This window comes from Boleophthalmus pectinirostris, unplaced genomic scaffold (assembly GCF_026225935.1).
Source record: "Boleophthalmus pectinirostris isolate CB_2022bp ecotype Guang Dong unplaced genomic scaffold, ASM2622593v1 HiC_scaffold_16, whole genome shotgun sequence".
NCBI classification, from domain to species: Eukaryota; Metazoa; Chordata; class Actinopteri; order Gobiiformes; family Gobiidae; genus Boleophthalmus; species Boleophthalmus pectinirostris.
This window is the reverse complement of record NW_026571095.1, coordinates 13,760,827-13,773,796: the sequence shown is the minus strand read 5'-3', so window position 1 is coordinate 13,773,796 and position 12,970 is coordinate 13,760,827. Positions and strand designations below refer to the sequence as shown.

The following is a 12,970-nucleotide window of genomic DNA, read 5'->3' as shown; positions in this document are numbered from 1 at the left end:
ATCGTAAGCATAAGCGGGCCCACTTCTCCTCAGATCTGACCTGTAACTTGGCTTGGTGATGCATTTGTTTCCATGGAGATAGCTAAATGAAATGCCATACTGTAGAACATTTCAGGAAAAAACTAACATCTACATGGAGTCAAGCAGGTGGTGGACCTTCTACCACAAAAGTAACATAGTGCCCTTTAAAGTAAATGGAATAAAATATCAGAATGCAGTTCATTTGAAATCTATTTTGAACCTGAAAATTGTGATGTAAAACTTTTCACAACTGTTTTGCTTTTGTCTTTGAATATGATTTAAATTTTAAACCAAGTGCAATGATAAAACCAATTTTAGTTCAGCAATGACAAATAAAATGATGTAATCTGTTGCGCAGATGGCAATTACACGCTGTTTGTGAATAATTAGAAAAAGGGAATAAGACACTGAGACAAATTGTGAAATCATTGTAATGCTGAGAAACTGCATCATAGATACAATTTTGAAAGAATCTATTGCACAAGAAAAAGTTTGGAAAAAAACAAAAAATGGATAGATCATTTGCAATGCTCCCCACAAGTTTAGATTGAGACTGGTGGCACAGGCAATCCTGATTTGAATAATTTAATACAATACATTTTGTGGAGTGATTAATGTCACTAATTGCTTCTAATCAAAAACAACTAATGAAATCAAAAGTTACGCCCATATAATTATGATTACACAACATGGAAGGTTATTTTTAAGCATCCTATATTACACAAAATTGATTCTTATGAGCTTTTTTTTTATCTTATAATGTTGTTACCTCAAAAAAACAGTTGTGTTTGTGTTGTGTTTTGTTTCATTCACATGTTTGAGGAATCCTTTATTATGGTAGTCTAGTAGAGATCAACAATTCCAGGGCTGAAATTATCCAAATGATTCTAGTGAGTGTGAAATGGAGTTTAAAAACACAGTGGAGCGCTTCTTGTGTTACCACATGACATCACAAGGTGGCACAAAGCGAGATTCAAGAGAAAAACTCAGCCCAGATCTGCAGAGTTTGTGTGTTAAACATGTATCAATGAAACTAAACACAACTCTAGGTATGTTTTTGATGAGGAAACAACATTATAACATAGATCAGAAAATAGTGTAATGTGGGCCCTTTAAAGTCTTAGTTATCTTGTTTTGGGCTGTGGGGGCCACCGTACTCAACCATATTAATTAATAGGAATCTCTCTATTTGCATATTGTCATAGCAGCACCAGCATAACCTAAATACAGCTCAAGTGAACAAGCCAGCGTGTGCTTTTGCCCATGTAAGTCGAAAAGAAATATCCAAAAGTTGGTTGTATCTTGCCTTTTGTTCTTGGTGTGAAGCTGTGACTTGAATCCTTGTCAGTCGATCAGCAGTGATGTGGAGTGTAGCAGTCTTACAGTCTACTCACATCTGGATTGTCCTTAAATAACTCTCCTCCAACACAAAGCCAGTTTCACACAAGAGCCCCCAGGAACAAATGGCTCTGCAGACTTCTTCCACTCAGAGCTCACATTCACTCCAGGGCTGCAGTCATCAGCTACAGTCGAGCTATTCAATTCAAATAGTCTCAAATATAAGCCTAAAAGAAAATGATGACTAACTTGTCCATAAAATGACCATTTAATATAAAAAATAGACAGAATGCAACCACCATGATTAGATTAAAAGTGTCCAATTTTCTATCCACATTTTAGACAAATAAAATAATTACTGAAATGTCTATTCATGGATTTCATGTTTCTGTTTATAGACAAGATTATGAGGACTTCTCAGCATTCAAAAGGAATAATAGTTAGTTTGAAACTGTTAATTGGTATGGCAACAGTCCTAAATGTTCATAATTTTGAAACCAATAGAAAGATTTGATTAATGTCTCATTAGAAAATTCCTCTATATGTCAAACAACTGTGTGAAAATTTTGCTATTACATTCAGTTCCTCATACTTTGATCTGAAGATTTTACTATTATAGTTTGTACACAGCAAAAAAGTGAAGTGTTAAAATTGACTCTCACAGAATAAATTTTAACATTTTCTCAGGGTTTATATGAGTCCAATCTGTTCTAGAGTTAATTTAACATTTTTGGAAATGTTAATGAAGTAACACTGGACCAAAGATCCTGTTTAACCGCCAAAATCAAGAGTTATATTAATGCTTTGAGAGTAAATGGATAACACTTTGTAGAGTTATCCTGATTTAGCTAAACAACACACAGAGGTGCTTTATTTTTACACTTTATTTTAGTTAATTTACAATGAAATTATGTACAAAACTGGTTCAAACTGGTCTTCTCTCACAGGAGTTTGAAGTGGTGGGTGGGAGGAGTCAAATTAACACTAGGGGAAGTTGCAGTAACTTCAGTCATATCAACTCTGGCAAATAATCCCAACTCAAACCCCCATTTAACCTTGAAATAGTTAAAATAACACTTTTTGTGTTAAAAACAACTCTGAAATATTTTATCCTGAAATTTAACCCTCCAGTTTTTGCTGTGTATTCTTTGTAGTTATGTGTGAAAATAAAAATAAAATCCTGTACATTTAATCTAATTTATTAGGGGTGTAATGATATCCAAGTCTCAAGATACGATATCGTCACAGCATGAACCTCACGGTACGATATTTATTGCGATATCGTGGGAAAGCTCATGATTAGGGATGTAACAATATCCAAATCTCAGGTTTCACGATATACATCTCAAGATACACACACTCACGATATTACTATGAGAACTTTGATGATACGATATCACGATATTTCTGGTATTGTTACATCCCTATAATTTATTATTTTGAGTGACTGTTCTGATCTAGCCTGTCCAGACCAGTACATTTGGGCCCACCATACCACACAGTAAATCCCTTTTTCTTCAGACCATCTTTTTCTTCCCATGAGAGCAGCCCTGTCACACACTCACACATTCTCACTGACATGTTTCTGCTTGTGTCAGCGAATTCCTCATGTACCATACGCTGAATACATAAAATATTGTAAACACTGCCACAAAACATACCGCACTGTGAATACAAATGAATTATTACACTGTCAAACAATCTTCCATGTTCTCACACCATTCCCAGTGCGACTCTATCCGCCGTCATTGCCCCAGGTTTTACTGAAATCCACAGGTCATCCGGGTTTGTCGAGGTTTTCTTCTTTTTTGTCTCTGACCTCGCCGTTGCCATGGAGTCCCGACAACAGCAGAGGCAGCATCCGTCGGCATGGCGACAGCAGCAACAGTGGCAGCACACGATGAAGGTGGTGATGATGATGAGGAGGGGCAAGGTGAGCAGGACCACCAGGCACACAGTGTTAAAGGTGCCCTGGTTGTGTTTGTCCGTCACAAAGCTCCACAACTGCTTGAAAAACTCCTCCACTTTGTCCATTTTTGAGTTTGAAAAGTCTGGAAAAGTTTAGGCAAATCCTTCAAGGTTCAGGAGACCGCAAGTGAAAGTATTCTGACACCAAAGTAATTAAGAAAGGGCTAATTAACGCAGCCAGACATTTTGGTGGCATTAGTTAGCTTTCATGTTCCCTTCTCAGATGCCACAGTTTGTTTACTCAAGACAAGAATTGCTGCAAGCTTTCCTTAAAATGTCTGTCAAACTCCCAGCCCAATAGCACTGCTTATAACTTTGGAACTCTGAAATCCGTTATGACAATTCTTATCTCAAGGCAGTCACTGAAAAGTTTGTGGTGCTGCTTATGCATTCCTCTCACATTTGCGCGCGTCGTCCTTCTAAGTTTTTTATTTTTTTCCTTTTTGGCCTTTTGCTTTGGTTTAATCCTCTTCACTCGTTGGGCGTGTCACTGAAAAACAACAAAGCAAGAGAAAGTGAGGATTTCAGTTTTTCAACCTAAGTTTACCCTATCCAGCTTATAATTTCAACCATTAAAAAATATGATCTGCCATGCACAATACAGCACCAAATGTAGGCAAAGAAAAGAGACAAAAAGCACCTAGACATGTAACATATGTTCTTATGTATCATAAAACAAATATATCATATCACATATCATAAATATATCACAGCATAAATGAAAACAAAAATCCTTAAATTTTTTATTCCACATTACTGTTTATTATGTACAATCATAAGCGATAAACTTTTGTGCCTTCTTCATTACAACTTATTGATTTGTACGACCATAAATGAAAACAAAAAAATCCTTAAATCTTTCATTCTCATTACTGTTTAACTTTGTACCTACTTTAACATTATTATTAGTTAGTACGACCGTGAACGAAAATATATTTCTGCATGTATGTATTATGCACATGTGTATTATGCATACGTGTATCTATATTTATATTTCATATATGTACTGGATATCTTTGATGCGGATATGTATGCATGTATTTATTTATGTATGTATGTATGTGTGTAAATGTGTATATATGTATATATATGTATATATGTGTGTATATGCATGCAATGCATACGACTGGTAAGTACTCCAAAGGTGTTAAATGTATTAAGTTAATTAATTGGGGTAGGACACTATTACGTTTTGTAAACTTCATCCTACTCCTTTTGATCACCAGGTCCCAAATATGTTCATGTACACATCATAAAACAAAATACAACTCCAGGCATGTTTTTAAGGAGGAAACAACATATCATGTCTAAAAGCTCCACAAGAGTAAATTTTGCTAAAACTTATATGTCTTTCATTCATTCAATTACCGAGGTTTAAATTGCTGAAAAATACTTGGTTTGGTGGAGTCAACTGCTCGTTGTATCTTAAAGTATATTCTGGAACATTCCAGGCAAAAACAACAACATCTCCATGGAGAAAAGAAGGTTTGACTCTCCACCTTGCATACTGCCCTTTAAAACTCCTAGGTCCAATTATTTTGCCATGTCTCCATAAAATAAAACAGTCAAATTGCAAAAAAAAAATGAGACAAGAATTTATGTATTCCCTTGACAAGTTGTCATTCTATTTTGTCCCTCCCCGCCTCCCGTCCATCCATCCATCTGTCAGAGCGTGTAACATAGCCTTCTTGTCGATGTCAGCTCCAGATTTTCAGCGTTCCCTCTCATTAATAGTGCACAGGGCTCATTGAGGATTCAGGGCAGATAGAGCGGTCCCACTGAGGAGGAGGAGGACAGGGCAAAGACGGAAGAAACACAAAAAGGAGGGAGGATGTCTGAGAGAGGATGAGAAGGCGAGACATTGGTGGAGGTAAAATCTTTGTAAAAGGTCTGGAGAGTGTCCAGGGGAGGAGGAGAGGAGATTCATCTGAATATAGAGGGATAATGGCTCCCATCGGACACTGCCCATCACAGGCTACCACTTTTAAGAACAGTGGACTACAGACATTTTTCTGTATTAAAGATATGCATTTCTTTTCAGGATCTTATGAACTATTTTTTGATAAACAATCTACCTTTACTCATCTATTTCCAAGGACAAAAGCAAGTTACACCACCACGCCATTTACCTGGTGAAGTGACTCTAGCCTGCTTACAACAAGAATGTATGTTTTTTAAGAGTTTTTTAGGCAATAAAAAACATGTGTAACTGAAATTTGTAAGCAATAATATCTTCATAGAGAGAAGCTAGTGGTGGACCCCTCTCTAGAAAGAAGAAAAGAAACTGCAGCTTTAAAGGTCCTCTCTTGTGACCTTTAAGCTCTGTTAGAATTTTGTATCCTCATCAAAATCACACCTGGAGTTCTGCTTTGTTTCATTCACACATTCACACCCTTTATTATTAGTCTGTCTACATCTGCAAAGCTCAAAATGCTCTGTTCCACGTTGTGATGTCATGAAGCGGTAGTTTTTTTAAATTAACAGCTACTTTTTACCTGCTGTTCAGTAGGGCTGAATGATCTATCGTTTTGGACCGAAAGTTGCGATCTCAAACAACACGATTTTGGGAGCGTCAAAGCTGTGGTTTGTTGCAATGCTCGTAAAGTCCAATTTTTAAGGGTGAAGTATAATTCTGCCTACACCGCCTTGCATCAAGGTCTAAGTGCTGCGAAGTAATTCACCACTACAATGCTAGAAGGCTAGGATTTAAACCTGGCGTTCATGTAAAGTTTAACATAAACCATCTCCAATGCGATTGAAGCACAGAACAGACTCAGCATCAGCAGTACATCCTCTGTCACAGGGAGAACACATAAATTCCACTGAGTCATGTCCTTTAATCCAACAGAAGCTGATCGCATCATCTGTTTTTTTCAGCGCTTATAGTTTATACAAATTTGCCAAGTTTTGTTTCTGTACAACGTGAATAAATGTGCGCCATGGTCCAGCATCAAATCATCGGTTTAGGACTCTGGTATGATGTAAGTTTCTGTGATGTTTGCAAATGTTCATGTGCACTAAAACTTGATTTGAAAAATATCCTGGATGAAACCGAAATCACAATATTTGCCAGAAAAATTGCTATTAAATTTTTTTCTTAAAATCATTCAGCCCTATTGTTCAGTAGAGACTGGCAATTATGGGGCTGAAATTATCCAAATGAAGTGATCTTTTAGTGAAGCATGGAGTTTAAAAACACAGAGGAGCACTTGCTGTATTATCACATGACATTACAAGGTGGAACAGTGCTTTCTGTTTGAGAGAAGAGCACAGCTTAGATATGCAGCATTTGTGTGTTATAGGTGTGAATGAAACAAAACACAGCTCCAGGTTTTGATGGGAAAACAACATTATAACATAGATTGAAAAATAGCATAATATAGGCCCTTTATATAATAATTTATTCTTTGAGAGTGACAGGTCCAATCCCAGTGAAGTATGACCTTTCAGCTGGAGCAGACAGCTTAAAAACAAACTAAAGCTGCAAGAATTGAAAAATTATCTATGGCCTGTATGGGAGCGTTATATTTTTTATTTCTCTTACTCCACCTCTACCCCTTCATCTGCATTTATGCATTCTAAATAATTGTTCACATAAAAGCTTTCCTCTTGTTATGTGAATATTGTCTTGTAAACGGTTTGTGTCACATGCTCATCAGTTACAGAGGGTGGATCTTTTTAACCATGGGAACTTTCACCCTTTGTGGTTTCTTCTGTGTATACCAGTATCGACAGATGCACCTGCACCTTTTATGTGAAATGACTGTAACCTCAAATACTTTGCTAAAGTTCTATTACGCTTCTACTTTACTCAACAGGAAACTCTGCGCCTCAAGACTTAGGCAGCACCAGAGGCAAACAATTCATTCTCATTAATGAGAAAATATAAGAAAATATAAGAAAACTTGAATCCAATCAAATCTAAAAAGTGAAAGTTTTTAAGATCGTATACACTTAAAGATCCCATATATGCTATTTTCTGATCTATGTGTTTCCTCATCATGTACATATTTGGAGTTGTTTTGTTTTTTTCTTTCATTCACACATGTTTAACACACAAACCCTGCAAACTTAGACTGTGTTCATCTTCGACATAAGGAAAACACTCCACTCCACCTTGTGATGTCATGTGTTTTAAACGCCACACACCTTCACTAAAATCATTTGGATGATTTCAGCCCTAGAATTGCCCATCTCTACTGAATTAAAGGTATAAAGTAGCTGTTAACTTGAAAACTACCGCTTCATGACATCATAAGGTGGAACAGTGCATTTTGATGTTTTGGGGATGTATAAAGATTAATAATATATCATTACTATGGAAGATCATTTGTTCCATCAGATGAATTTTAAATACGACTGAATTTCTCACATTTTTTTTAATCTGAAGAAAGATGTGAATTTGAATTGTTGAAATTTTAAGTGTACTTTTTCAATATGTTTCAAAAAAATCACCTTTTGAATATTCAGTATAGATATTTTCAAGCCCTCAAATTCAAAAGTCAAAATTCAGAGTGTAAAATTCATTGTGAAAAATTTCACAACAAAAATTCACGATGCCAAAGCAGAAGCAATCGATCCCGTGTGAGCGAGAAGGACAGAGGCTGTTTCCTATTGGCAGATTTTAAAATTCAAAATCTGATGAAACAAATCATCTTTCATAGTTATTCAGACATGTGGGAATGAAACAAAACACAACTCCAAGTATGTTTCTGATGAGGTAACAACATTGTAACATGACTTAAAGCTCACAATTGATATAATGTAATGTTCTGTAGGACCTTTAAAGAATAATTGTTCATTTGTCATGTTAGAGTTTATTGCCCCCATAGGGAAATTTGCCCTGTGTGTTTGACCCATCCTTCAACCAGCGCCTCAGGGTAACAGTCATGAGCAGCGGGTGACCAAAGTGCAGCGTCCAGAGACCCACCAACAGATCCTGCTAGAGGCCAGATCAGGATTAGTCAACTGTGCATGTTTTGGGCTGTATGCTGTAGCATATTTTCACACATTGTCACCACTAATATAATGCACAATGGTGTTTTTAGTCGACTTCATTCAACAGTGGTTAGGAAGATGTGAGGTGTACATGACTAAGCTTCAGCCCTTCTATTGTAAAACTGCTTTTACAAGACAAAGATAAGAGGCTAAGTTTTATCTTTATTATAGTGTTGGTTAAAAAAAAAAAGAACAATGAGCTGACTGTGAGTGTAGCCCAAAGATTCCCCACACAGACTCTACATTTAAATTGAATAGTGTCTAATGGATTATTTAATACCCCAAAAATGCACTTATGACCACACTTGTTACCACATTTATAATCTTCTTATCAATAGGCTATTTAGCAGCATAAACTCACAAAAGCTCATTGTTGTGTGTTATTATTTTGGTGACAAAAATGTTCCACAATACATCTATCTATCTATCTAGGTTTTTACTGTATTTTTTATTCATAAATACTTTGATAAACATGTGTTCTAACTGTGAGGGAAAGAGGTCTCTACTCTACAGATCTGAGCTGTAACTTGTAACTTGTCGTGGTTGCCTCACCTGATGTTTAATGCCATATTATAGAACATTCTTAGCCAGGCTGGCGCCACCTAGTGCCTCTGCTCAATTTCAATTCTCTCCAGCGACTAGGTCAGGAATCAGAATACACTATACAGTTTGCAAGAACCCGGAAGTGTGAGTTCGGGCACCAGCCAATCAGCAAAGAGCCATATATTCAGTGTTGGCAACGATCGAGGATTTAAATCCGGAACAAAGAGAATGTTTGGTGAATTTTATCAAGGGGAAAGACGTTCTTGCAATTCTTCCTACGAGATTTGGGAGAAGCTTAATATAACAGTTAGCCCCGTTAGTGGCGCATTACATACGTCACAACCAAATAGCAGCGATTGGTTAAATGAAAAAAGTACTCGCCTATTGTTGAGCGAATAAATTCTAACACTCTGAAGTCAGACGATTTCTACAAAGTGAAACCGGCTCATGAATCAGACTAGAACATTAATAATAAAATCATCACTGAGAGAAACAAGTATGCATCCTCCCAAATAAAAGTTACACAAAGCAGCTTTAAGATAATGCATATAAAGTAACTAAATATCTGTACTAGTGATGATAGAATAATGCCACATAAATTTTTTAAAAGCCAATACTTAAACTGGCAAAAAGTTCAAATCACCAAACCTAAACAGTGTACAAGGACTCAGGAACAAAAATATAAGAAATAAGAATTACTCAGTTTCGATAAAAACATCAGATAGAACCTCAGAGCGCTGAGGGGAGAAAATGTATAATCATAACTCATTGTGTTCTATTGTACAGACCTACATCTGAACTAAGCTCATTTATCTATTGACTCTGTTACAGTGTTGACTTAGAATTATTAGTGTCCTTGCATTCCACACTTTCTCAAGACATTGTATTTTCCTGTAGCCATTCACTCACAGGAAGAGGTCAATGCTGCGAACATACAAAGCCAGGAAAGGCCTGCATGAGAAATATGTGATGGTTACACCGACTTAGCCCCATGATGCTTTTTAAGGAGCGTATGTGACCTAAAAGACTCAGAGTTGTGACAGAAGGCATGGCAGGAATTTTTAATGGCATGCCCCCAAGTGTACAGTACAGAACACAGCCCTAGATAGAGTATGTGATCATGTCCAGAAGGCATGCATCTCGCAATATGGTGTAGCAAATGGATGTTTTACGTTTTGTGGCAAGAAAGAAAGAAATCTGTAGTGTATAAAGACTCCAGTCCATAAAATGTATTAACAACACAGACTGATAGTGCAGATGTGTGGTGTGACTGCATATTGTCCAGTTCTACATGCTTTTCTTTGGTCTTTTTAGTTTTTTCTTTCGTTATGTCATGCTATATTAATGCCACTGATCCCTGCTCTGAGCCAAATTTCCCCCACGCGGAGACAGAATAAATGAAAACCTAATCTAACCTAAACCTGCGTAGTTTTTAATATGAAACTGGGCATAGTGCACAGTAAAAATGAAACTATAGACCACGTCAAGATTTTGGTTTAGCCCTAGTGTAACCCGTATCCTGCTGTAGATAATGTTTGATTCTTGTATAATGAAGACTAAATATTTTCTTAAGTGGCAATTGGTGTCAAAAGTTAGACCTTTTAAAACAGTGTTTCCCAAACTTTTTTTCTGGGGACCCACGTTTTAAAAGTCACAAACCTTGGCGACCCAAGTCAACAGATATTATTCGTAAATCACAAAATAAAGGTGGATTTAATCATTATTGAACATTAATGAGGAGATTTTATTGTTGACTGAGTCATTGTGTCTCTCTGAACAATTCGTATTACTCAAGTTTTAAACAATGAAAAACAGTAACTGAACCAGCAATAAAAGTTACCCATAAGTTGCCTATTTGGACATTAATGTAGCCCATTTCTTTTTCTTTTCAACATTCAACTGAACCAGCAATATTGGAACAAAACAGTCAATAAAATAATTACAAAAAGATTAGAAATTATACAAAACATGTCTTAACATTTCAACCTATATGCAGATTGTGATAAGGCAACCCCCCAAAAATTCTCTTGCAACCTTGTTTTTGGGAAACAATGCCTTAAAAGATATGTATAACCACAAACTATACTTTTTGTGAAGCTCTAAGACAATTTTGAGGTTCATAAGGGATTAACACACATTTCTATTCTGGAAATTCAAAACAGTCTGTCAATTTTTGGATTAGCTTCAATCATAATCATAAGAATTTAATTCTCATGTGAATTATTCATTCAAAATGTATTAGAGTCCATTTCATTTCACTTCCTGTCAACTAGATTCTGAAACTTGGAAATTTCTGTGTAGTTTTTTAAAGGGTCTATTTAGAGGACTTGAAAGTAATAATTACACTTTCAACTATTCTCACACAGAATTAAAGAATGATTGCAAGTTAACAGTTTATACAGTTCTGTGGTGACAACTTGATCCTAATGGTTTCCAGCATGAAAGCAATCTGAAAAAGTGCGAGAGAAATTATCCCCTTCACCCAAAACTCCCTGACAAGTCCAAACTCTAAGAATGCTGGCCTGATTTGAATTCTGAAAAGAGATTTTTTGAGTGGTTTATTTTTTAAAAAAGGATCGTAGATGGAAGAGATGATTGGAGTATGGGTCTCCAGCTCTCTAAGGCAGGAAGAAACTTATCTGCTTATCTTCAGAGCCTGTCAAACATCCTGTCAAACGGGCCACGAGAGCACAGAGTCAAAACAACAACACCAGCTATGTTCTTAATACTATTCTCACAACTTCAACAACTTATAAATAAAACTTTCTAGCATATGAGATTTCTATTTAAAGTGGCACCTTACCCTTTCAGTAGGTCAGCTGTCTCCAGTAGCTCATAGTTGTTGCACTTTTGGCATCCAGTTCTGTACAGCTCTGTTCACAAAAGCCAGATCTTGACACAAATCTTCACTTTCTGTTCCTGTTTCCTCGTGTTGTTCTGTTGCCCGTACCTCCCTCTCCTCTCTCTCTCCCTTCTCTCTCCCTCTCTTCTCTCTCTTTCTCTTTCTGTCTCCCCTCCTCTAGTCACAACGTCACCTCTCTCGGCCCACTTAGTCTAAGAATGGGCCCTCTGTGCTCCCAGCGTGGCGCGCCAGATTCTTGTGGTAACACACTCACACATGATGTCAGCCCAAAGGTACACTGCAAAAGAAAAAAAAAACAAAAAACAACAATGCGTCATGGAGTATTTACAGAGTTGTGCGAAATACACATTATCACGTTATCAACAGGTAATGAGGTAAATGACATACACACAAAATACTTCAAAAGGATAAAGAAGTTATATATCAGAAGTGAACTTTTTAACAGACTTATGCAATGGCACAAGCAATGGTAAAGTTGTAGTGCTCAGTGTTTTCAGGGTACAAACCAACAAACCAGATTTCAACTGTAGAGAATGTACAAGAACAAATGGTTTGTTTCATGTAAGTAATAGTATTATTAATGTATGTGATAGCAGTAATAGCAGTAATATTAGTATAGTAGTAGTAGTAGTAGTAGTAGTAGTAGTAGTAGTAGTAATAGTAGTAGTAATAGTTGTTGTTGTTGTAATAGTAGTAGTAGCAGCAGCAGTAGTAGTAGTAGTACAAGAACAAATAGTATGTTTCATGTAAGTAACAGTATTATGATTGTATGTGATAGAAGTAATAGCAGTAGTAGTAGTAGCAGTGACAGCAGTAGTAGTAGTCGTAATAGTAGTAGTATAAGAACAAATAGTATGTTTCATGTACCGGTAAGTAATGGTATTATTATTTTATGTGATAGCAGTAATAGCAGTAGTAGTAGTTGTAAAAGTAGTAGAAGTTTTTTTTTTTTTAGTTATTTTTTTTTATTATAATTGCTAATTATTGTATGCAATAGTAGCATTAGCAATAGTAGTTGTAGTAGTAGTAACTGTTGTTGTAGCAGCAGCAGTAGTAGCATGAGCAGCTGTACTTACAAATAGTAAACACTTACTGTAGCAACATACAATCAGACATAATGATTATTTTTGTAGTTTTTTTTTTTTGCCTCAGTAGACATCTTTAAGTCTCTCATCTACTTCACATTCACCTTTGTCTTAAGTTGAAGAAAATAGTGGAAGTTACAAGTGAGAGCAGGTG

General features: G+C 36.3%; 1 protein-coding gene across 1 annotated transcript; it reads right to left on the bottom strand.

Moving 5' to 3' along the window:
• Positions 1–438: 438 nt before the first annotated feature.
• Positions 439–11,918, bottom strand: LOC110158840 (uncharacterized protein KIAA0040). The gene is made up of 2 exons (XM_055151716.1): positions 11,672–11,918; positions 439–3,817 (listed from the first exon to the last, which is right to left on the bottom strand). Exon 2 carries the CDS (start codon positions 3,391–3,393, stop codon positions 3,073–3,075), a length of 321 nt encoding a protein of 106 aa, XP_055007691.1. The 5' UTR covers positions 3,394–3,817; positions 11,672–11,918; the 3' UTR covers positions 439–3,072.
• Positions 11,919–12,970: the final 1,052 nt, after the last annotated feature.